Genomic DNA, 26,117 nt, shown 5'->3' with positions numbered 1-26,117 from the left:
TTATCAGACTGTCCCACTGGTAGGTGACATAATGTGGAATGGTCCGTGTGAAACAATGGCCACCGGCTATTACAGCTCATTACAACAAAGAAAACAAACACTGGGCTTCATCCAGCAGCATTCTCTTAAATTTCTCTTGTGTTTTCTCTACATTTCTGGTAAAAATATAAGTCAACTTCAGGTACACCAAATGCTCTTCACCATTCCAATCTGTTCTGACCAGGTGTGCTCAGTGATGAATTCCACTGATCATAAGTAACCTGTTAGCACAGGTAACACCCCCTAAATACCATATAAGGGCAGGTTTTGTGTCAGTATCTGCCTTTGAGATGAGTAACTCATGTTCATACATTAACTGAATTTTCCTAGGCCATGAAAATATTATACTGAAGTCCTTAATTCAGATGGTGTCTGCCTTTATAGATTGTTTCTGGTTGATCAGAATAAAAAAAGTCGGCAGCAAAATTTTTACGGAGGTGAATACTTTTTATAGATGGTATTTAGTATACAGTATATTTCAGTTAGTGATATTTTTTGTTTCTGTGTTTTTCCTTGATTTAAAATTAACATTAATAAACATGTACAGATTGTTTGTATTACCAGAAGTACTTAATTTTAATCACTTGAACCCTGCTCATTCACAGAAGAGCATCACACCTAAGCACTGAAATCTGTTCATTATAAAATGTTCATTAAAAAACAGGATGAAGGATAAGTGCAGAATTTGCCTAGAATGTTGCTTTTTGGAACCACATTACTACAGTTGCATATTTGTCTAATTTAGAATAAAAACAGTGCTAAAAAAAATTAGAGTAAAATGCCATTTGTCCTGTCACAGCATGAGATCAGTTGTGGGAGTTGTGCTGGTTTTGATGTCATCTCATGACACATCGCTATTTTGGGCATTATGGCCGGCCAGCAGGAGCTCGCAGCCTAAGAACAGACCTCATGCATGGGAGAGAGAGGTGGAAAGATGGTGATGCCACGTCACTCTTATTATTCACTCTTAGACACAGTAACCAGAGCTACTATATGACCATCTAACATAGTTTGGAAAAGAAATCCCCCAATGAAGCGGAGAGGAACATTTTATTTACTCTGTTGGCTTTTGTTGTTATTTTCACTTCAGGGACCTGACAGAAAGTTTTCTAAATCAGAATATCCTGTGGAGAAAAAAAGCTCCAGCTCTTTTAATTCGTCAGCCTCCTCGCTGTGCCTCTCGTCTCTGGTGACACTGTATGTGTCAGACCTGGCTGACAGGAGTGGCACGCAAAAGCAGCTTTGGGAGTTTGGAGTGTGTGTATGACAGCCTCTTTAAAATAAGCCCAGTCAGCACTGCACTAACTAGTAGTGTTGAAATGAATCGTTTCTAAGATGCATTGCGATGGGGACATGGACGATTCTGCATCAATGCAATGACAGCACATTAATGATTAATTAAACTTTTCTGACTGCATGTGCCACTGGGCAACTTTCATTGGAATGAAGATGATGATCCATGAAGAGGACTAACTTTGTATATGTATATATATATATATATATATATATATATATATATATATATATATATATATGCCAGTTCAGTTGTTTACATTTGAATCATAGCTATCAATATGATTCTAAATTAAATGTAAAAAAATAGAAAATAAAACGGACATATGTTCACAATCTACTTTTGCAGTTCATTTTGCAGTATATAAATAACTCTACTACTATGGTAGTATTTCAGAGCATTCCAAACCACTCCCTGTTTGTCCTATGCACCATGGTAAAGATACAGCAAGAAGCTGTGCTTTCCACCCCCAGCATAGCAACCACAAGATGTTCTTCTTTGCTTTCTGTCACACATACATTCAGGGGTTAATGATGCTCTTATTTAAAGTGCTACTCACAGCATATCAGCTTTAAAATTGTCAATACAAGAAGGATTATGGATTTGTGGAATGACTCATGGCAGTTCAAGAATCTGTTGTGTTGCTTCCCTGCAACATGACATGATAATCCTGGACGGGGGCTGCTGAGTGAAGAGCAAAGAGCTCACTATGCACCTGCTCCTTTGAACAGGGGTGGCTTTGCAGCCAACATGCTTAAGTAGGTCCAGTCCGTGTCTGTTTGGAGTTATTGTCACTGAAAAAATGCTGATGGTGGCAGAATATCAAGGCAGAAATGAGACAAAGACACAACATAACTAAAAGAGAATTAATTCTAGTAGTTTGTTCAAAACACCATCCAACAGTTTCTGCATGCATGCAGAAACTGTTGGATGGTGTACTGCCGCTGCTATTAATTTATACAGATTGCCATGCTTTTACTGTTTTATGATGATGTAATTCTGTGTGCAGATATGCTACCATATGGGCAGTGAGACAGACCCAGACCAGAGAGACAAGCAGACAGACAGGTCTGATATTGTCATCCTCAAGCGCTGCATCACCCGCTGTTTACCTGGCCTGGTCCCTGAACCTGCGGTGGTGGAGAGCTGCATGTACACGGTCAGTATCAGCGCATCTCATCACAGGGCTCATACATGTTTGCCTCCTGTCAAAGTGTTTACATCCGGGGCTTATCTGTATATATCCAGAAAAATTCAACAATTATTTGAATGATACATTTGTTCAAAAGGAATGAGCTAATGATGAAACTTCCAATGCCCCTGCCTTTTTTCGTTAAAGACATTCCAGTAGTATTTCTATAATATAGGAATCAGGGATCACATACAAATAAGAATACATAAAAGCCACTTTCAAGTTACTTCTTAAATTGTTGAAAATATATATATTTAAGTAATACATTTTTAACATCAGTGATGTTAACAGAAGTATTTTTAAAAGCTTTAGTATGAAAGTATAAAAAACACAGTTCAAGGTACCATGCTTTAAATGACTTTACATTTGCCCGTTTTTATGTAGCGAATGCATTGAAATTTTATGTTATGCTGTGGTTATTGCTGTAGGGTAAGGTCATAAATAATGAATGCCGCTCAGTGCTTAATTTGTAAAGTAGGAGTTCCCCAAACAAAGAGAGGGGGGTGTTCCAAAAACTCAGACAGGGGGAATCACTGAAAAATCCACAGTGTATGCTACATATTAGACTGCATGAGTGCTAGCTGTTACAACAAGACAAACCTAAACAACAGTGTTTTTACAAACACAGCAATATGTATTCATCAGAGTATTCTTTTCACTTAAAATCAGTAGGATGAGATGCACGGAAACAGCTGTTAACTGTTTGTAGCATATGCCGCAAGAACAAGCAGGCTAAAGGACAGATGTCTATGTGTAGCTCCATCCTGTTTCAGCACTACAGACAGGGCCGCACCAACTATCCACCTTTAATTTAGCTGCATTTCACCATCTAACAGCAAAAACACCCTCTGGCTTGCGGGGCTTTCAGTAATCATACACCAAAAATAAGTAGCCAACGAAAAACATTAAATCACATAACAGCATACATTGCATTAATTTTATTATCGCCACCCTCCAAATCAATGATCTGCGGAAACCTATTGCTGCCACTCTAGAATAAAAAAATACAGATCAGTTTCAGATGAAAAGTTATAACGTGATCATTTATACTGTATGTGACTTACTGCATGTCAGGAGGAATAGACAGTGTAAATGGTATTTTGATGATCATATTGAGTCTGCACCACGTTTTACTGCAGTTTAAAAGTCTCTCCCAGTCACAGAGATGAGGAAATACAAAGAAGTCTGTTTTGCTCCAACTTCCCTGCTTCACACAGCAAGGAGGACCAGGAGCTCCTACACCTGTGCGTGTGTAGGAGCCATTTAGCATATTTATTTTGTATTATTATATAGATTAGTTTGATGAATAAAGAGTATCTTGACCACTAGGTGGTAGTAATACCCTGTAGTCTATGAAAGGTTCCATAGTTTTTGATGTACAATAGCGTGACTTCAGCCTCGCCGAGCTGCAGCGTGTTTCATGCATGGATGTATGGTTTTATGCTTTTGGTCTTCACACATACAGCGTGGTTGCAACGTCGCTGCTGCGTCACTGCCCACAGATATTAGTGCTGTATTTTCATATTTATAAGCACAAATTCCTCTCATTTATGAAGTCGTACAAGCTCCTGCACAGGGTCCTGTAAATGTTTCAAAATCAAATGCCTTGTATCAGCAACTGATGGGATTCTGTCCACAGAGGGCTGTCAGAGGGCTTTTGTTTTGAAAGGGAGGAGTAAAACAGACGTCTTTGTATTTCCTCATCTCCGTGACAGAGAGAGACCTTTAAACTGCAGTAAATGTGGTGTCGAGTCAATATAATCATCAAAACCATCTTCACTGTCTTTTCCTGCTGACATAATGTATAAATTATCATGTTATAACGTGAAACTTTTCACGTTATAACGTGAAACTGATCCGTATTTTTTATTCTAGAGTGGCAGCAATATGCTTTCGTAATAATCAGCACAGACGCAGCAGAGAATAACAATAAAAATTCCTTTCTACCTTCATGCTTATTTGTCCAAAACAACCCATAAAACATCCACAGAGCCCTGCTTGTGTCTTTACTCCTTGTGTCCCGGGCAATTCTATGTCGTTTTGCAATATATGACCTCACCAAGGTCTCCACACTGTTGATCCGGCAAATTACTTTGGCCTGCTTAGGGTCTGACTACTTGAGGAAATTCAACACATGTTATTGTCTTTTTGCCATTTTACCAGTTTCCTCCTCCCAGATGAGAGCAGGCTATCTTAATTCAAACTGCAGTTTCAAATCATATCAGATCATGTGACATGCACGCTGCATGACCCAAAAAGTCTCTGTCTTTCTGTCTCTTTTAAAATTAATTTAAAATGCATCTAAGATAGGCAAACAAAGGATTTTTGCATTACATCAATGGGAAATAAAGACTAACAAGCCAGCTAACATTAAATATTGGACAAAAATGTATTTTCAAAGTGACACAGGAGGTGCCAGATCCAATTTAAAAGGTTCCTGTCTCAACATGGGAGGTGCTGGATTCTGTCCTGTCAATCCAAAGTGACGCTCACTTTGCCTCATCAGAAAATAAATGATCTTCGCCCATTTGTTGAAAATAATTGATCTGGATCAAAATGATCCGGATTTGGGAATCCAGTGTTTTGCTATCCAGGATCCGTTTTACTTTTGTACCAGTTTTTCAAAGCAAAACTGGATCGGACCCTGATCCAGACGCAAACTTTTCAAGATGACCAAATTTGGATTACTAGTGCTCTAATTGGGACTTCATTTTATAAAGTAAGCTACTGCCTGTGTAAAGAGCAGAAAGAATAGCCAGCATGGAGTTAAGTGTTTTATGTGAAGAGACAGATAACAGCATGGGGGATGCAATTGTTAGAAACTGCTATATAAAGTTATAAAGCTATATAAAATTGTAAAGTTATAAATAAAAGATAAAATTAAAGTAATGATTGTATCGCAAAGATTTTCATTTCAATTAATGCCTGTTAAGTGACTACCTGTCACTGAATAGGTAAAAATGGTAACTGAGCTTATAGGCCTCTGCTTGAAACCCTTGCAGTATTAGGAACTAGATGTCTGATACCAGTAAATAAATTCACCAGCCTCAGGACTTAGTCTGCCAACATACACATTGCAGTTACTGCAATATGGTTGGTCTTACTAAAAAGAAATAAAGAGATCTCTATTGTTGTACCTTTGAATATTTTTTGCTTAATGTTGACAGCTATAAAAACAATCCACTCTTTTTAATGTAGACCACTAAATTCTAAATGTCAAGTTTCTCCTATGTTCAAATACATTTAAAACTCTTTTATGAATGCTAAACTTTCATAAGTGCAATAGAGGCAAGGGAGTCACTTGGTTTAATAAAAGTCACTGTTGACTCAGATAAAAGAGAACAAATAATAGACTTTGAATCAACTGTTTTGCCTTCATCACTTCCTTGTGTGGCATTTGCTATCTTATGCAGCTTTTGCTTTCACCTGAAGATCTTTGCACAACAGCCATTTAGCATTGTTAGAGGCACTGATAGAGAATTTAGTTTAAATGGTAAATGGACTGTACTTGTATTGCGCTTTTTCTAGTCTTATTAACTACTCAAAACTTTTTCACAGGACATGTCACATACACCCGTTCACACACACATGCACACACTGGTGGCCGAGGCTACCAGTCTCAGGTGTCACCCGCTACTCAGTAATCATTCACACACACTCACACGACAATGACACAGCATTGGGAGCAATCTGGGGTTCAGTATCTTGCCCAAGGACACTTCAACACGTTGCCCGGAGGCGCCAGGGATCTAACCACTGACCTTCAGATTAGAGGACGACCCACTCTACCTCTGAGCCCCTGCATCCCTGCCTGATTGTAACACATCACATGCCATCTGTTATGAATTTCATAAAGCCTAGAGTTTATCTTTTCAAATGTGAAATAAATGTCAGATGGTAGTGTTTAAAATAGGTTAACATGACACTAACAGAATTATAAATGCTGTATACGTGCACACTATACATTTCAAAGAATAAAAGCATACTATTTTTGACATGTGTACGCAAACTTTTCAAGATGACCAAATTTGGATTACTAGTGCTCTAATTGGGACTTCATTTTATAAAGTAAGCTACTGCCTGTGTAAAGAGCAGAAAGAATAGCCAGCATGGAGTTAAGTGTTTTATGTGAAGAGACAGATAACAGCATGGGGGATGCAATTGTTAGAAACTGCTATATAAAGTTATAAAGCTATATAAAATTGTAAAGTTATAAATAAAAGATAAAATTAAAGTAATGATTGTATCGCAAAGATTTTCATTTCAATTAATGCCTGTTAAGTGACTACCTGGCACTGAATAGGTAAAAATGGTAACTGAGCTTATAGGCCTCTGCTTGAAACCCTTGCAGTATTAGGAACTAGATGTCTGATGTCTTGTTACATAGTACATCAAAATTACTACATCAGTAGTTCTGAAGGGAAAAAAAGACCCAACTGAGAGGTTTGACATTATTGGTAAAAACGTTATTACACATCAGTCAGAGCTTTTCATTTTATAACTGGTCAAGTTATGACTTTTTGTTGTTTTTATTACACTTTCAATCAGGTCAAGAGAATATTTTATTACATTTTCAGGCAGTAATTAAATTTTTGGGTGCTACAAGCTTGGCATCAGGTCCCTGCACTACAGTTTAAAGCAAATAAAATTAAAGACTTTCAAAGAAATTTTAATGCCACTTGGAATAAGATTTTTACAGTTACCAGTAACCAGTTTTACAGTAACCAAAACTGTCCTGGTTTCAGCCAGTAAATGGCCCATTTTCATTGAATTTGCACTTCCCCTTGTCAGCCAGTGACAGTTAACAAGAAGACAGTGGATCCTCTCATCCGAGTGTCCTGGCCAAAAACAAAATACGACTGTTGTTTCCCCAACTGTGATCTGTGTCACATTAATACAAGAGACATTCAGCAAAAATGTATTATTTTTAAAAACATGTTGAGATTTTATAACATAACTAGGGCTGCGGCTATCTATTTTAGTAATCAAGAATACTATAGATGAATCCATTGATTAACAGAGCAATCAGAAAAGAAATAAGCCCATTGTACCACAGTAATAATCATCATTACTGCATCAAAGAGGCTTTGATGCAGTTCATTTGATTAAATGATTTTCAGTTTCACTCCTAAATACAACATATGAAAAAAACAAAACAAAAAAAAAAAATCCCACATACCATGTCTTAGCATTTTTAAGACTTTTCCAGGATTTAAGACTTTTAAATGCTATTTGAGGACTCTTGTTTTAGATTAGTGACTACAGTGCCTTTTAAGACTTTTAATGGATCCGCAGGAACATTGCATACGCAAAAGAGATTATTTGTGGCTAGGTTTGTCTCAAATAAAATACCAATTTTACACATATGGCTCTTTATTATTTGCAAAGGCTGTAAACTTTCCATGTCAGGCTGTTTTCCATACAAATCTAGAAATACCAAAGTTATTGAAGACAAAAAAAAAACTAAATATGCTGTGGACATTTATTGTCCTCTAAGGAGAATTTTGTCAACCCCCTCCGTTACCTGTTATGCAAAACTAACATGTAATAGGCAGATTGTCATGACATTTGACATATGTCTAAGAAACCCCTTTGAATCCACAATGTTTTCCGCCATTATTGGAATAATAGCTAAATAAGCAGTATGTGGTATATGGTTTTATTTTAATGGCCATTACAGCCTCTCGGAGCCATTTTAGACTTTAGATTGTATTGTTGAGGCAGCCAGTAACAGGTCTGCATCATCAACAACAGAGTAGGCAGTTCGGGCAGTTAAATTGTTAATATAGTGTGTATAGGGCTGTCTGTATTTAATTTATTGCTAAAAGGTCCTCTCTCTCGCCCAGTGCCATACGCAAGTGTTAAATTCTCCGTGTGTGTGTGTGTGTGTGTGTGTGTGTGTGTGTGTGTGTGTGTGTTACAGGGTTGGGGGGTGTGCAGCTGCTCTGCCCTCCAGCAACACAGCACGCTGCTTGTACCACGATCACATACTGAAGCTGTAGGAAAACATAATTTCTGTAACCTTGTCCAATGCCCCTGAAAATCTGGACAGTCACACTCAATTCTCACTTAACAGCCAGTGTTTTGTTCCATTATCAGCCATTCATGCAGTAGGACTGAGAGTTAAATAAGATGTGTCTCTGTGGTTATGGTAAAATGTTGACTTGTGTCAAATGTCATTGTGTATTCTACAATGGACTCTTTCATCCATTCAAACACATTTTCCACAAAGACTTTGACAGAAATGGAGAGAAAGTCTGTCAAAAGGTTCTCAGGACAATCTGCAAATGCTCAGTTCACTATTCATGTCTCAATATTTTGGACTGAAGAGGCAGGAGACGAAAGGCTACAGTTCTCTTGACTAAATGTGTGCAAGCTGCTTTGCTTATATCTGACAAAAATCAGAATCTGAGACCCCAGCTCAGCTCTGTAGTAACTCCAACAGTTCATACTCACCAGGTTTGCAATCATGGTCCAAAACTGACAGTTTGATCAGAGTCAATCAGTGTCTCCAATAATCTGAACCCTCTCGGTTTTATTTTTGGACTTTGCTGGCTCCTCATGTTGTCTTGTTTTTGCAGCTAACGCCTGACCGTCATTTTGTGCTGGACTGCCACCCCACCTACAGCAACATTGTGGTTGGAGCAGGATTTTCAGGTACATCACAATGCAACACAAATATCTACAACCAAATGAAAGAAATTCTCTGTAAAGGAACATCTATGATGAGGAATGTGTTAATGTTAGTATCCATTATCCCTCCTTTTACATATAACACCACATTACTGCCGTTGATACACATTTCGGGTAAGTAGACATGTCAAGCGTCTCTTTGTCAGCATTGAATTTAAGGCTCCTATTAGCAGAAGCTGTAGCCTGGTAACAGCTGAACCCAGCAGCCTTACAGCTGTGAGAATTTATTTAGAACAACTATGAAGAGGCTGCATCAGAACTGTACAGTTATATAAACCAGATTGAGGGTCTACAGCCATGCTAAAAGCTCTGTGAGGCTGTCTTAGGCACAGTGGTGCTTTGCTCTAAATGCAATGCTCACTTTGCCAATGTTAACATGCTAGAGTCATGTTACCATGTAGTAAGTGAGCATGTTAACATTTGCTAATCAGCATGAAGTACAGCTGAGACAAATGACATTTTCTAGGAATTTGGTCATAATGTATATGGAGCCCTGGAACTGCCATGCCAGGACAAAAAAAGTCAGTATCAGGTAATATCATTGTCAAAGTTTCTTGTTATAACACTTCACTATATAACAAGAAGCTTTTTAGTTATAATAAGACACGCTTCTTGTCATGAAAAAATATATTTCAGGTTTTTACAAAATACTTTCATGCTTGCTCTAAAACAAGATCCTTTTTTGTTTTAAAAATATACCTATTTATCATGTTATAACCTGAAATGTTTCATGTATTAATGTCATGTGATATTATGAAACCTTTCTCGTTATTACAAGATCATGCCTTGTTATAACAATATATATATTTAACTTGTCAAGTGTTTCATTTTATAATGTGATCCCTTATCATGTAATAATATAAAGACAAGTTTGTTGTTGTTACATGAAAAAATAATATAGCAAGGTCTTGTAGAAATGTGAAAAACATATTTTTATAAAACGAAACTTTTCGTGTTACTAGCGGCTGATCACACCGAGATGCATCGCTATTCCCCATGGTACAGCACACCTGTCAGACACTCCTCTCTTGTTGCTGCACGATGCGTTTTTCTGGCGGTTTATGGGCACGCATAAAAGTTTAAATTTTAACTTTTCAGCTCAAGGCGCTGAGTCACACCGCTCTTCAATGTCACTTTTGGCCATGCATATGCAGCCCTGGTCCATAGGCACTACCAGCTGTTTTTCCAGATGCGCTTCCAATGCATTTTTGGAGCAATCATGCCTGGCACAATGTGTCTCACTGATGGGGTTTTTTTGTTTGTTTTTATCTAGCCTGGCAGTTCTACTCTTCGTATACTGTACAAATCATCTGTCTCTGTAATTTATCCTCTGAGTACCGTGAATGTTTTTATAGCAATCTATCCAAGTAGCTGTAAAGGTATTTCAGTCGGATGCATAGTGTTGGGCTCATCTGAGCGTCACAGAAATGAGAAAAACACAAGGATTTTTGTGTTCTGCTATTTATTTATTTATTTATTTATTTATTTACTATTGACACATAAACTGTGTATCACATGCATTTATACTCTCGTAGAAGACACAACAACAACAAAGATGGCATCTGTGTTTTTGAGCCAGTGGAGTCAACTAGAAATAATCGGTGTCGAAATGAAAATGTCATCAGCTCAACAAGTCAAAGAGCAAAAAGTAGTGTATCTGGCACCTTGTGTACCAGATGTGCACCGATGAGTGCCAGCACAAAAACAGCAGCAGCAGCAGCCAAATGAATCAGCATCACTTGTTCCCTCCTCACCCGGGAAGAGCACCAAGCCAAGTGGCCCAGTGCTCCACAGGAAAGTGTGTGATGAGCTGTGTGTTTGTATGTGTGTGTGTGTGTGTGTGTGTGTGTGTGTGTGTGTGTGTGTGTGTGTGCGTGTGTGCACGCGCGTGCATGCATGCGTGCGTGTGCGCGCGCGCTTGCCTGCCAAATCTTTCTTCAGCCTTGACTCTATTGTTGCTTGATACTAGTTTTGAAGGGAAAAAAAGAAACCATAATGATGACAAATCAGAAAGTGTGTACATGACATAATCTTGAAATAAACATCAACTCAACTCACTAATGGAGAACAGGTATTACATGAACCTCTGTCATTCTGTTTCACAGGGAAGACAAGACAGGCCTTTTGTTAACAAAGTGAAATTAGCTTAATGTTTCAGAATTCACTTCAACAACTGAGAGTTAGCCAGTTGCAAGTTAAAGTTGATTTTTAGGTACTTCTGTCTAAATGGTTATATGAATGGTAAGAGAGGAGTCGCAGTGATCCAGGACTATGTTAACTGAAATTTCTGAGCCTTTGTAATGTCAAAAAATATAAACTGATAGTGCAGCTTGAAGAAAAGGTTTAATACATTTTCTTGTCTTTCCTGTTACAGTTATTTGCATTACTTACTTGTTTGGTGGATAATCATGTTCTTCAGTTTTGGTACTACAGTTTGCATGACTTTGAGGATTCTTTGAAAATCCTGGGCAAAGGTATAGCAAGTAGCATGGCAAGGAAATTTCCTGCAAATCCCCCCAAAAATTGTATGTGACAAAAAACGGATCTAACAATTAACTTAAAAAAGAGAGAGAGAGAGAATCATAAGAAATTATCAAATAACTAAGGTAAGGTAAGCTAAGGTAGATTTATTGGTTTTTAACAAAGTTTAAAAAATGAAATTTCATTTATCCTTGATCATGCTACATCTTTGAGTTGATTAGAATCAGCAGCTACTATGAAGATTCCATCCGTTACCTGGTGATGTTGCTGCTGATGGCATCGTTCAATTCCTGCAGTGCATTTTTTGAACTTGCATCAGAGTCCTTAATGCTCTCAACAATGTCTGCCCATCCAGTGCAACAGCTTGATCCGGGATGTTAGGGGTTAATCATGACTCTGTGAAGATGTGCACAGAGCAGTCCCAGATCCCCCGCTGCTGAGTGAGCCAAAATCCCATCTCATCAACTTCACTCTGCACTCTGTCCGAGCCCCAAACAACTTCTCCCGATGCTGACAAGAGCTACTCGATCATAGAAAAGTATCAAGGAAATAGAAAAATATAGCAAAAACCTAGCAAGGATTTGTGGAGTTACCGGCTGCTGCATCTGCATGCGCTGCCGTCGCCATAGCAAAGCAAGGGGAAAATATCAAGAACTCTATATTTATGATTTAAAATGAGGCTACAGAAAGAAAGAAATTTATTATAATTATTTTTTTATTTTAGAACTTTTTCAAGTCATTTCCTGTTTTTGTTCCTTTTCTTTTCTTTTTTGTTCTTGTTGCTAATCTCTCGTAATTTACTTTTAACTTTTTATTCATTGCTTGCAAAATTTTGGTCCTATCTTGTTAAGTTGCTCAATGCCTTCTTTCCATGTTTTTGGAGAAATCAAGCAAAGTTTCAAAGGGTTAACAGGAAATAAAATGTTTGCATGGCTCCCGTGAATTAGCTTTGGACTACAATGTGAATCCAAGGACTGGGCATCGCCACTAATTTCTTAAATCGATTCAATTTGATTAACAAGGTCCCAATTTGATTAGATTTTTTCCTTGCAAATTGCAAACAGTAAGTTGTCGACAACTCGAATGATCTTCACTTGTCACCGTCTTCACCCCAGCCTGTCAGTGCCGATGTTCCGTGTTTGTGTGTTTGGGTGAATGCATGGAGCAGGAGGAGAAGCTGCAGCATGATCATAAGTTACACCAAAAAGATAGAAAGTAAGCTAACAGTTATAGGTAAAATAACTTGTAATGTCAGATCTTATCAACACTACGGTCTTAGTGCCAGGCCCTTTACAGGGTTAAAGTTTCACACATCCCTTGGAAAGGGCATATATTAAAAGATCAACCTCTGATTTTATGAATCAGTATCTGATTATTTAAAGACAACATGATGATTCTCGGGCAAGATCTGCAGATATTAGGGGTTTCTTTTATTCCATGATTTCTATGTGTATTTATGGGCATTTATTGAATTGGTAATTGGATATCCTCAGAAATCCTCAAGAACAGCGAAAGTCACCCTTAACTGAAAATATGCATATCATGTCTTTGTGTTCAAATTTGACTGAGTTATGACTCAGAGGAGTCCAGTTATTGACAAATTATGGCAATGGGTTTTTTAAGTAAACCTCCATGTGTCAAAGCTACTGCTGCAACTCCAACCGCTGATCATGGTAGTGAGCCAATGACATGAAAATGAGATTTAAGTTCCATTATGAGTCCAAAACAGAGATATTCCCAAGACATGATGAGCTTAGCTTTGCACAAAGACCAGAGACATGAAACTCCAAAATGCACAATCCAACATCTATAAAACTTTGCATTCTGCATCCTTTCCTTTTTGTGAGGTCTCCGCGCCGGCAGTAGCCTTGGCATTTATACGTTAATGCCATTCTTGTGAATGTGATATCTCAAGAATACCTTGAGGAAATTTGGCACAAATGTCCACTTGGACTCAGTGATGAATGGTTTAGATTTTGGCTGTCATAGGTCAAGGGTCAAAATCACTGTGACCTTGTCAGTCTCATTCTTGTAAATGAAATATCTCAAATCACTTGAATGATTTTTTTTCTACTTTTAAATTTGGCACAAACGTCCACTTGGACTCAGCAATGAACTGATTTGAATTTGGTGGTAGAAGGTCAAAGTTTAAGGTTCTTTTGTGACCTCATAAAAGAAGGTTTTAGCCTTAAGTCTGGAATTGATATGCTATTTATCACATTTCACACAAATATATATAAAGGATGATGTGATGACAAACTGTAAACTGTAACTGCAGCTGGACTGGTTTGCTTAGGAAAACAACTGCAAGGTGGTAATTCTCATTCAAAATGTCTGCAAACAAAGATAAATCCAGGCACTGAGGCTATGACCAACAACTGCTGGATGCAGTGACTGAGTGCCTCGTCTCAAAGTTCCCAGTTAGGTTTGGGTTCTGACTGGATCTGAACTTAGCTGACTCATAAAAGTATACACACCTAAAATTAAAAAGCTGTAAAGTCACCAAAAGACATATTGTCTGACTTTTACAGAGCAAGGCTAACTTGTTTTTGCTAAGCTAGACTAAAAATATCCCTGACCTCTGCACTAACTGCACACACATGAAACTGATATTATCCTCTAATCAAACTCAGGGTATGAAGCCAATGTCAGGCTGTTCCTTCAACAGTATAAGCTTACAGTACTACCAACCTTTTATGGAACATAGAAAAAGTTTTTTTCCTTTGTAATTTGCATGTTTGGGAGGCCCCTGGTGGCCACTGGACCCTAAGCAGCCACCACATCCCAAGACATGATGAGCTTAGCTTTGCACAAAGACCAGAGGCACTGCAGAAACTGCAAAATGCACCATCCAAGATCTCCAAAACTTTGCAGTGTGCCACCGGCCATTCCTCAGCCAAACAGGGGACAGAACTAGTTGTGGTGTCCAGCATCTTTAGTATCTTTTAGGGCCAATTTCTCCTAGTTTCAAAATAATGTTTCAGTGTTCTCCTTTTTTCTATTTTTTCAAAAATCAGCCGCCATCAAGTTTTCAGTGTTGATAAAAGTCAAATCAAGACATCACCACCAAATATTGTATTAACTGAATTTCAGGACAGGTTTAAAGCTGCTTTTTTCCGATATTGCCAACAAGAAAAACGGTGCATGAAGATAACTTCATGTGTTCACAGTGTTCAGAGCTGAAAGATACTAAGTGGATACTAAGGGGCTGTTTACACAGTAACGGTTCTTGCATGACATGTTGAAGCTTTGTTGTGGTTTGGCCTTTTGTTCACATGAAAATGGTATTGTAGGGGCCTGAAAAAACAAACTTTTGAAAATGGATTCCAAAGTGTAATCATTTGAAAATGCAACCCCTTTTGTCCCTGTGTAAACTGGCAATGCACAGATCCTGGCTGCATTTCGCGCATGCACATGGTGTTTTTCTATGGTGTGTCATTACAAAGTTACACCACCAACTACTGGCCTGAAATGCATACTACAGCCTTTTCAGTTGTTTTTGCTGATCCATGTACAAAAAGATTTTTCTCATAATGTCATTATATGAATGCAGATATTCTTTTACGCAAAGGAAAGACTTCCCTTTATAGTAGGGCCGTATTTGTCTAAAGTCTGATCTTAAACTTTTAATGAGATGTTCTTGTTCACTGTAAGAGGTGAAAGCACCAGTGCTTTGGGTCCACACTCATGTTCTTGTCTAATTAACATTGTGGAAGCACCCAGAAGGCCAGTACGGCTCCACCTCTCCTCTCCTACAGTTCCTTCCATTGTCTCTTGGCACTTTTCCATCTCTTCATGCAGTCATGTCCTTTACCTAATTAATATAATTAATATAATTAATATCCTGTTCATAGTCCTCTGCTGTCAGAGCAGCCTGCTGGATAAAAGGGACTAAAAGTCTAAGGACCCACAATACAAAAATGTTGGTCAAATGAACTACATACTAATGATTTAGCTTTTCTTACAGCCTTACCAGTTTCAAAGCTAAAAACATTTTGAGCAGCTGCTTTCGTATCAAGTGCAACACTGAGAAAAGTGAGGCCATCTTCAGTTGAGGGTGCAGCAGCACTGCACACAGAGTGGTGAAGTAATGAGTCCTAAAACACAGAAGTCCGTTTTTGATCTTCCAGTTCTCTCGTCTTACAGTCTATGGGTTTTTTGAATGGGGTTTTGGTAAAATGCCTTAAATAAAGTGTATGGTTAACACAGGCGAAAGATATTCAGACTTTTTGCTCTGCAACATTAAATACGTCCGTATAAACCTGATTTTTGAACTTTTAAGGTTTTACTCGTCTGCTGAAGTGGCAAAATTGGACTACAGTGTTTGTCGGGGACGTTAGATGTCATCACAGAGGACACAGAAATTCATTAAACCCACTTGTCCGCCTTTAGAGCTTTACAGAGTCGCACTCGAACTTGTAGATTTATCTATTTATAATATTTTTTGATTGTGTTTTAAGTCATGCGACCGTGATGTAGTTTGTGTAAAGCCTAGCAATAGCTTTTTGCATCTGGCAATTTCATTTATGCTTCAAAACACACAAAAGTGGTATTCATCTGTGAAGAATATCATGCTGAACAAAATGTGTAAGTCTCATAAACTTGTGTTCATCAGAGAGCTTATTTTTTGGCGATAATCGAAAATCCCATTCAAAAATCCCATAAGGTTTTTGACGTAGGAACCAGTGCAATGCTAACCTCCTGGTTGGCCTACAAAAAATACATCATCCTTTCACCAGTTGCTGCTATTTCTGCAAGGATATTGTGCTGTTGGGCTTTGCCCAACCCTGCTTGTGAATATGGTATGAAAGATGGGTGAGGTGTGAAAAACCCCTTTCACTTTTGAAAATCCGAAAAGGGGGAAGCAAAGAAAGAGTAAAGGGAGCATGATCATGCTCAGAAAATGTAATGGTAACTTTTTCCAAGACAACATGCTAGGGGATCATCAATATCTTAATGCATCATGCTTTGTGAATTTCATGGTAATGACCAGATGTTTTCAAGATAATCCTGTTGAGTCTCACAGGGTTTCCCCCTAAAAATTATCAGAGGTGGTATAACAGACAGATTCTGACACACCTTAGAGCATGATCAATTCTATGAGGAGATAAACTAATAAATAGTCAATAATATGCTAAAAGTAGCACCTCTGCTATTTCCTCTGAATGTAAATTTCATAAAAGTGTAGCAATATGTTCAGTGGTGACCTACCTCTGCAATAACCTACTGTGGTAAGCCGTTATGGCATGTTCACTTCACATGTGGGATAGTTACGCCTCTGCTCTGGCAATAGCCATAGCCAAAGGAATTATGTTTTTACCTTGACTGTCTGTATATGTCTGTATATGAATACTGTCTGTCGTTGTTTCTTAAGTAGCAATGATGTGTGGAAGATGAAGAAACCTCCGCGGACACTGACTTGGTTGCATAATAATCAATTTATTACAACAAAGTTCAGCATCCACCAGGCCCCATGGTCTGCCTGGGAGAGGATTCAGGACCAATACGAATCTCTCTATCTTACAGCTCATGCAAGTCTCTTATATAGGTACAGGCATCAATACATTTGTCAGTAAACAACTTCTCACCTGCTGTGATCAATCACAAGACCCCACAAATATCTCCTTATTTGGAAGGAGCCTCATTCCATGTTACTTTTAACCTGGGGCTGGTATTTTGTACGTGTGGCTTCAAGGTCTAACCGTCCCTAGACCTTTGACCTCGTTGCCCAACCAAAATAGGAACCTAAAGAAACAAAGCATAATACACCACAATATCCATCCCATCCTTGTGGACACAATATCTCAGGAACATCTTAAGGGGATTTTTTTCAAATTTGGCACAAATGTCCACTTGGACTCAATGATGAACTGATTAAATTTAGGTAGTCAAAGGTAAAGGTCACTCTCTTATTCTCATGAATGCGATATCTTAAGAACACCTTTGAATCATCATGTGCTGATTGCAGAGGTCTTCTGTGCTGCCAGGGGGAAGGTGTGTGTAAAACATCCATGTTTCAGACATGGATGAAAACTGCAACTGCAACTTGACTGGTTTGTGGAGACACGTAATGGCAAGGTGGTAATTCTAGTTGTTGATGTCCTCATGAACAGTGAGTTTGTTGTTGTGACCTGTCTTAAAGACACTCTATCAGTCTTGTGCAATGCAATGTCAATGTCATGCAATGTGTTCTAGGTTCAACTTCTCAGCTGATTCATTCTCTAAGCAAAATATAAGAAATCCACTCAGGCCACATTTAGATGAAAACGGCCCTACTAACAGAAAACTCTTTCCTTTCCGTTTAAAAAAAATCGGTGTTCAAATGATAACATTGTGAAAACAATCCTTTTTTTACATGGTTCCCCAAAAACGCTGTAGTATGCATGCCAGGCCAGTAGTTGGCGGCGTAAATTTGTAACACGAGGAACACCATGCACCTGCGCATAAAAGCATTCTTCTACAGAGCAGTGAGTATAAACAAACAAGAAGACAATGATGAAAGCATGTTCGAGATCGTAGTCATTATAATCATTGGAGTCAGCAGTACAAACACAACTCAGTAGTCTGCCATTGTTGTTATTGCTGTCCTCCTACTCACGCATGGCTCTTTGTTTGAAACATAGATGAAGAATAGATAGATGGAAACAAACTAACAGCTCTCCAATTCATAGACTGCAATGATTTCCAAGTTAATTATTATCTTAACTCTTTGTGCTCATTCTCCAGCAGCAGTAATATGAGCCATATTGGAGAAGTTCACAGGGCTTCTCCCTAATACAGAAAAAAATGTGTTGCCTTCCTCCCCCTCCTTCACTACGTGCATTTGTCATCAAAGCCCGACACAAGTGCTTTAAAGCAAGTACTGGGGGGTTGCCATGGCTACAAAGTCACTCTGTGGGCTTGGCCATCTATTGAGGTTTTCCATTCTCCTTCTCTGGCGAGATGAAAATTCACACGGCCAAACTGTCAGAGCCAAGCTTTTATGACTTCAAAGCCCAGCGAATCCACGGGAGCTCTGAGACCTTTGTCAGATGGTGATGTGCTGCATTCCTCAAACCCTGTTGACATTCACAATTTGCCTCTCAGACCTTAGCAACAAGGACAATCAGACTGCTGCATTTTGAAAACAGACACTCCTGTCTCACTCCTGGGCTGGAGCGCACAGAGCCATTACGCAGAGAAAGGACAGATCTCCCATAATTTAGCATTTGGTCCCAGTTCATTAAAGTGAATAGATGCTCAGTGACAGGCATCGCAACAGCTTTCTTCTTCTCTTATGCGTTCACTCATGTGGGGCTCGAACCCACCTCCTGAGTCAGAGAGACCCAGAGATGCCAGCTATTTATAGGCTAACTACAAGGTGCAAGGGCACGCATTTGCTCACATTAGGACGCTGATTCATCTGACATGATTTAATGATCTACTGGCGAACTTTGCTCACTGTGATGTCTTCTCTTCTCCAGGTCATGGCTTCAAGTTTGGACCAATCATTGGCAAGCTCCTGAGTGAACTCAGCCTGGGAGAAGTGCCCTCCTATGACCTCTCACCTTTCCGAATCAGACGCTTCCAGGCAATGACCAAATCAGCTTTATAGAGCTGGGAATATTGAGAGCATCAACAGAGCATCACAGAGTCTTATCTGATTGTCACTGTAATATGATTTGATGCTGTCTTGGTAATTTAGCCCCACCTTGTTAATCACAATTAGACAATAACATATGTTTTGTATGCCACTTTATTTGATGTGATCAGTTTAGTTTCCAATTCCATATGGTGTAATCAGCTGTTGGCACTCAGCCATCATGAAAATAAGTGGGCCCTATGTTACACCCAGCACAAAGCCACAGACAGTGCAGTGTACTTGCTCCCATCTGTGTACCCATGGGTGGGTAGGTCTTAAAATGAAGTGTCGTCAGGATTTGTCAGATTCCTATTTTGAGGCAGCAGAAAGTCAAAATGAAGGAGTATTTTCTGATTTTTTAAAGGGCTCATCATTCAGATAGTAAAATGCACTTACATAGGTGGGTTCAGGTCGGCAGGTGGGTGAAATAATAAATCATTTTAATCATTTTACATGCTTTTCATTCTTCAGTTTTTGCTTATTCAGCTGTGTTCATGCATATGGTATACATTTTGGCAAGACTGTGTATTTTTGTTTAATGTTGGAATTTCCAGCTCAGCTCCCACAATAAGTCTAAAATACACAGTGGAAACAAAATTGCTACATTCATACTGTTAAGTGCAAAAGATGTGGCACTGAAACCCATTCAAACTGCAGTTTTTGATCCCATAGCCATCAAAGCATAAAAAGATGCTGGGTGTCACTGTGGGCTTTTGCCTTGGAATTTGTCATTTTTACTATTTTCCACCTGATAATGTCATTTTTACCATATTTGGCATATGGAGAAAAAAACGTGCTATTTCCATTGAGTGCACTGTCACAATCAATGTTGCTGCCAATCATTGAAATATCCCAGACAGTGATAATCCAAAAAATCTACTTTGCAGTGGCATCATTACAAAAACCTGGCATTTCAGGGGATAAAATTCTGAAAATTAATGAATATTTGCTATTTGTTATTAGGACTGATGTTGGTTAAAGAATAAACTCAATGACAAAAGAAAAATCATATTAATCTAAGTATATATGTATGTTTTATAGGTTGATTTTGAAAAGTGCATGAGTGTGAGCATTTGACACTGCACAAAGAAATTATTATGTTATTCTAATCATCAAATTATTATAATCAATGTTACCGCTAATCAATCATCATCATCTGACATATCCCAGGCTATGACAACCAAATAATAATAATCTACTTTGCATGTAGTCATGCAAAAACATATCAAATGATGACAAAAACCTGGCATTTAAAAGGTTAAAATTCTGAAAATGAATGAGTGGTTGATATTTATCATTAGCACTGATGTTGGTTAGAAAAATAATTAAATAAAAGTGTAAAATAATACTAATTTATAATATTTTTCAAAGCTTGGTTTTGAAAAGCCCATTTTGTGCAGAGGGATACAAGTGTGTGTAATAAATAAAGTGGACCCAAAGAGTGGACCCCAAAATTGGTAGGCATATGAAACACCCCAAGACCAATAAAAAAGTCTCTTGGACCCATATGGCAAATCCAACAGGAGGTTGGCCATTTTGATTTGAAGTTCCAATTTTTCACGTTTTTGGCCAATTTCACCATATTTCACCAATTTCACAACTTCTCCTACAGATTTCATCTGATTGACTTCAAAATTAAAACATCTTCTCAGAAGTAGTCGGACATCAAAAGTTATTAAAATTGTGAGTTTCCGTCACACTGTGTGGCCATTATTGGGCAAAACATTTCCATGTCTCGCCATGAACCAGGAAGTAAATGGGAAGTAGTTAAGAACTCTGAGGGATATGGTTCAATCTGCACCAAACGTCACATGCTTGATGACAGTCCCATCCTAAACACATCTCCATGATAACCCTTACTATTTCTTATAGCGCCACCTACTGGCAACAGGAAATGGCATGAAAATCATGTTCTTCTTTGATGTATATCTCCTACAGATTTCACCCAATTGACTTCAAATTTGGTCAACGACACCTTAAGACATGCAACATAAAAACTGATTTAAAAAGTTTATTTTTCGTCAATCACAGTGCCACCAACTGGCAAAAGGAAGTAAGCCTCTTAACAGAGCTAAACTTTGATTTACACGATATTTACATGGTTTGATCTACAAATTATATAGACCAAGATGGCATGCATTGTGTGGCCTCCAGCGCATGGCCACAGGAAGTATTTCCCCATATGTAATATCTAATAGAAGGATTGAAACTCTCTGCCTGCTTGTTCCGACTTTCACTGAAATGAAAGATCATGGGACATCAAAAGTTATTCAATATCTTGGTTTTCGTCACACCATATAGGCGTGGCGAGGTCAACTTTGATGTATCGCCATGAAACAGGAAGTTGTTGTAACTCAGCCAGACATTGTCCAATCTGCCCTAAATTTCTCATGCTTGATAAGAGTACAGAGTTGAACACATCTGCACGGCTCACTTGACTTATCGGCATACTGCCACCTACTGGAAACAGGAATTTACATGATTTATATTTTTAGTTGCATCCCCTTACAGGTTGACTACATTCAACTCCAACTTTGTAACAAAAGCTGCTTTAGGACCTTCATGATGCCTCTTTGTGAAGGTCATATATTTTAAATGAACACTATTGCCATGGCAATGCTATTAACTGAGTTTCCCCAAATTTTATGGTTGTGATCAGGTGCCAGCCCTGAACACATCAACATATAAGTTACCCATGAAAGTCAGTGTGCCACCTACTGGCAACAGGAAGTATACCTTGTAACACAATTATCATTTGATTTACATGAAATTTACATGATTTGTTCTCTAAATGATGTTCACCAAGATGCCATGGAAATTATGTCCCCTCCACTGCCACCTAGTGGCCACTGGAAATACTACGCCATGTGACATTTCTCACTGCAGGGAGAAAACGCTGCGTGTCAAGTCAAGTCAAGTCAATTTTATTTATAGAGCCCATTATCACAAAACATGGTTTGCCTCAGAGGGCTTTACAGTGTACGACATCCCTCTGCCCGTGGATTATCTAACTTTCACAGAGATAAGTGACTGTGTCAGATGGAGTTCTGTAAGGAACCCCTACATGCGTGGGGCTGTGAGGGTCCGTTCATAACTGCTTGCAGCTTTAATTTGTAGTTGTAATCTGTGGTTAGTGTAAGACTACTTCTGCTGGCATTACTCAACAATATTTTCCTCATCTGTGTGTCAGCATGCCTTTCTCTACATGCCTGGATAGTCCCCGTGCAGCACAGCAAAGCATGGTGGAGACGATCTGAGAGGACACCACAAAAGATAGTGATTAAATTAATTAATTGCAGTAAGTAAGTCCGTAGAAAGACAAAGATAAATCAGATACACGTTTATATATATATATATATATATATATATATATATATATATATATATATATAAATATATATATAAATATATTTATTTATATGCCGGAGCATTTTGAACTTCTGTTTTCATTACTCTGTTTATTCTAGTGCACTAGTCTCCACCATGCTTTGCTGTGCTGCATGGGGATGATCCAGGCATGTAGAGAAAGGGGGTACGCATGCACATTTTCTCCACTGACATGCAGATGAGGAAAATATTGTTGAGTAATGCCAGCAGAAGTAGTGATACACTCACCACAGATTACAACTACAAAAAATATATTAGGTTACCATTTTCAAAAACTGCATTAGAACACTCTACCCAAACAAAGAGCACACCGTTGGGAAGCCTTGTATATGGTTTAATAAAAAATAAGGAACAGGGAAAGGCTTGCACAAGACAGGGAGCTGATACTCAGGATGAGGGTGCTGTCTTAGTGCAGGGAGTCTCCAGGCTTCATTGAATCCTGTGTAGCTCTTTTGCTGAAAGAGAGAGGGGGAAAAGGACAGGAGAGAGGGTCAGACATACCTTTGTAGGCCTGAGTGGGAAATGGACTGCATTAAACAAGAGCCTTCTGTGTTTTTATAACCTGCTTCGAAATAGTTCCTCCTGCACCCAGTGCTCCTATTGTAAGTTACCAATAAACAATAACAAGATTACATCATAAAAAATATTTTCAGTGTTTAGAATAATTCCCCTTTAATTTTAGTATGTTTCATTTTTCTAAATGATTTACCCTGTAATGTCATTCAGGTCTTTCACCGTCCCTCCCTTTGCCATCAATGGAAAATCAGCTGAAACATAATAAAGACAAATGGAGTTAACAGAATCCCAAAGCTAAAAACATTCAACCTTAAATTACGTTTCTGTTTACAGTAATGTTTTCTTACATTCTGTTTAGATGTCTCAAATATGCATTCTTGATCCATATCAATACTAATATACAGTATCACAAAATAGCACTCTGCTATCAAGTGCCATGTTATCTTTAAGAAAGTTGACATGTAACTCACACTGACCTGTACAATAAATTACACTAGCCTTTTCTCCCCTTTAACTCCTCAATGTTAGATGAAATTATTCAAGAGCAGGACATTTTAAATTAACAGGCTGTTAGTGGCTAACGATATGTGTACAGTATATACAGTAGTGTCCTAATGTTAGCCTACTCTGTTAGCATTTCTGTTATTGCTTCGTCAATCTACAAATTTAGCGGGCTAATAATCCAATTTCATGCTTTAATGCACATGTTAATTTAGCTAAGATATGCTGATATTATAAAAAAAAACATTCTTTAGTCGTCTTATCCTTTAAAAGCCCATCACAAATGGTCTTCTCTGCTATAATTCCACTGCGCTGCTGGGAACTATTGAGATGCTCCACGTTCCGACATTGCTGTGAAAAAATGGTCCATTGGAGTGAATGGAGATGACGGAGATGAATGGAGATGACTCTCTCTCTCTCTCTCTGGTTCTCAGTGATAGTAATTCCAAGGAACCTGGTCCCCCTCAGAGTGTGTGTCTTTGCCTCCTTCTTTCTAAACTCTTCTTTACTCTGCAATATTGTCGATTTCATCCCAGTATGAACTCTCATCGTTGTTTGTAATACGGCCAATGATGGTGGTGTCATCCGCATATTTAACAATAGAGTTCTCCTGATGTCTGGGAGTGCAGTCATGGGCGTACACTGTGAAAAGGAGGGGGCTAAGCACACAGCCCTGGGGGGCTCCGGTGTTAAGCGCTAATGTAGAGGAGGTGAGACATCCTCTGTGGATCTGTTGGTTCTGAAAGCATACTGGTAAAGGTCATACTGGTAAGGGTCCAGGCTGGCAGGTATGTTGTCTCTGATGTGCTGGAGAACCAATTTCTCAAGGGACTTCATCAGGATGGGGCTAAGAGCCACGGGAACAACGATGGCTGTCTTAGGGCAGGAGGGAACAGTCTCTTGTGATAGTGAGATGTTAAAAATGTCAGTTATAACATTAACAAGCTGATCAGCAAAAGTTTTTAGTACTTGTTGTCTGGGCCTGTGGACTTGTTTATATTTGGTCTCAGCAGGAGTTTTCTCACATCTGCTGTGGTCACTGAGAGTGGCCAGTCTCCTGGAGGCAGAGTAGACTTCACAGCTTCGCTTTCTCTGGTCAAAGCAAGCATAGAATGTGTTCAGCTCGTCCGGCAGCATGGCCTCACATGCAATGGGGGCACTCCTGCCTGTCACATTTTGAATCGCCTGCCACATATCTTTAGTGCTGTTGTTGTTGAGGTCTCTCTCCAGTCTCTCCTCTTAGCTTCCTTGATGCCAACTCTCAGTTGTGCTCTGGCGATGCCTCCTTGTCCCCTGACGCAAAAGGCAGCTTTTTTTGCCAAAGAGCCTTCACTTCCCCATTCATCCAGACTTTCTGCTTGGGCTTGATCTCACCATCTTTGTGATCACCATGTCATCAGCGCATTTGCTGATATATGATGTCACAGAAGATGCATATTCTTCAAGATTGATCTTGTTATCTTGAGTGGCAGCATCTTTGAACATTTGCCAATCTGTGCTCAAAACAGTCCTGTAGAGCTGCTGTGGCTTCACTTGTCCACACTTTAACAGTTTTAACTGTTGGTTTGAGCCTTTTTAACAGCTGACAATATGTCAGCAGAAGGAGCAGGAAAATATGATCTGATAGGCCAAAGTTAGGGCGTGGGAGGGCTTTGTAGCTGGTCCAGGATATTTCTTTCTCTGGTGGAGATCTGAACATGCTGGTGGAATTTAGGTAAGACAGATTTGAGGTCTGTTTAATTAAAAATCACCAGCTAGCAGACCCCATCCAGTTGCTTGATGATGTTGCTGCTGATGGCATCATACAATTCCTGCAATGCATTTTTTGAATTTGCATCTGGGGGTATCTATATAGCAACAATAAAAATACTGGTGAATTCTCTGGCCAGATAATATGGGTGACATCTTAGCACCAAAAACTCAACATCTAGTGAGCACAATCCATCCACTTTTACTGGGTTTGAGCACCAAGCATCATTTAGTAAAACACAAAGCCCTCCTCTTACCAGAGTCTTGTGACCGGTCTGCTCTGAATAAAGTCCGCCCATCCAGTGCAACAGCTTGATCCAGGATGTTAGGGGTTAACCATGTCTCTGTGAAGATGTGCGCAGAGCAGACTCTGATCTCCTGTTGCTGTGTGAGCCTCAATCCCATCTCATCCATTTTATTCTCCTGCGACCAGACATTAGTCAGGAGAAGGCTTGGCAGTGGAACAGCTCTCGATCCAAGGCAGGTCAGCCTCGCTCTTATACCGGCTCTCCCCCTTCTCTTCGTCCGGTGCTTTCGGTTTTGTTTCTCCCCTCGGCTTTGACTGGCAGCTCAGTGTATGCTGTTTGAGCAGATCCTCTCTCGTAGGAAAGTTATGCTTCAGCAGAAGGGGCAATGGAGTTGAA

General features: G+C 39.0%; 1 protein-coding gene and 1 long non-coding RNA gene across 2 annotated transcripts in view; one reads left to right on the top strand and one right to left on the bottom strand.

Moving 5' to 3' along the window:
- pipox (pipecolic acid oxidase) overlaps positions 1-19,772 on the top strand; it is a 69,788-nt gene extending 50,016 nt beyond the window's left edge. The window contains exons 6-8 of the mRNA XM_042486378.2: positions 2,343-2,492; positions 9,107-9,182; positions 19,163-19,772. Coding sequence (XP_042342312.1) covers positions 2,343-2,492; positions 9,107-9,182; positions 19,163-19,293 — 357 coding nt within the window. The 3' untranslated portion in view covers positions 19,294-19,772. The remainder of the gene's footprint in view (positions 1-2,342; positions 2,493-9,106; positions 9,183-19,162) is intronic.
- A 3,119-nt stretch (positions 19,773-22,891) lies between these two features.
- On the bottom strand, positions 22,892-25,887 carry LOC148189462 (uncharacterized). Its single transcript, XR_015776736.1, has 3 exons — positions 25,731-25,887; positions 23,417-23,474; positions 22,892-23,162 (listed from the first exon to the last, which is right to left on the bottom strand). It is a non-coding gene; the product is annotated as an uncharacterized LOC148189462 (long non-coding RNA).
- Positions 25,888-26,117: the final 230 nt, after the last annotated feature.

The sequence above is a fragment of the Plectropomus leopardus genome, chromosome 6 (genome assembly GCF_026936395.1).
Source record: "Plectropomus leopardus strain MGB_pleo_1.0 chromosome 6, ASM2693639v1, whole genome shotgun sequence".
Classification (NCBI taxonomy): Eukaryota; Metazoa; Chordata; class Actinopteri; order Perciformes; family Serranidae; genus Plectropomus; species Plectropomus leopardus.
Note: the sequence above shows the minus strand (reverse complement) of the source record. Positions and strands in the feature narration are given on the sequence as shown.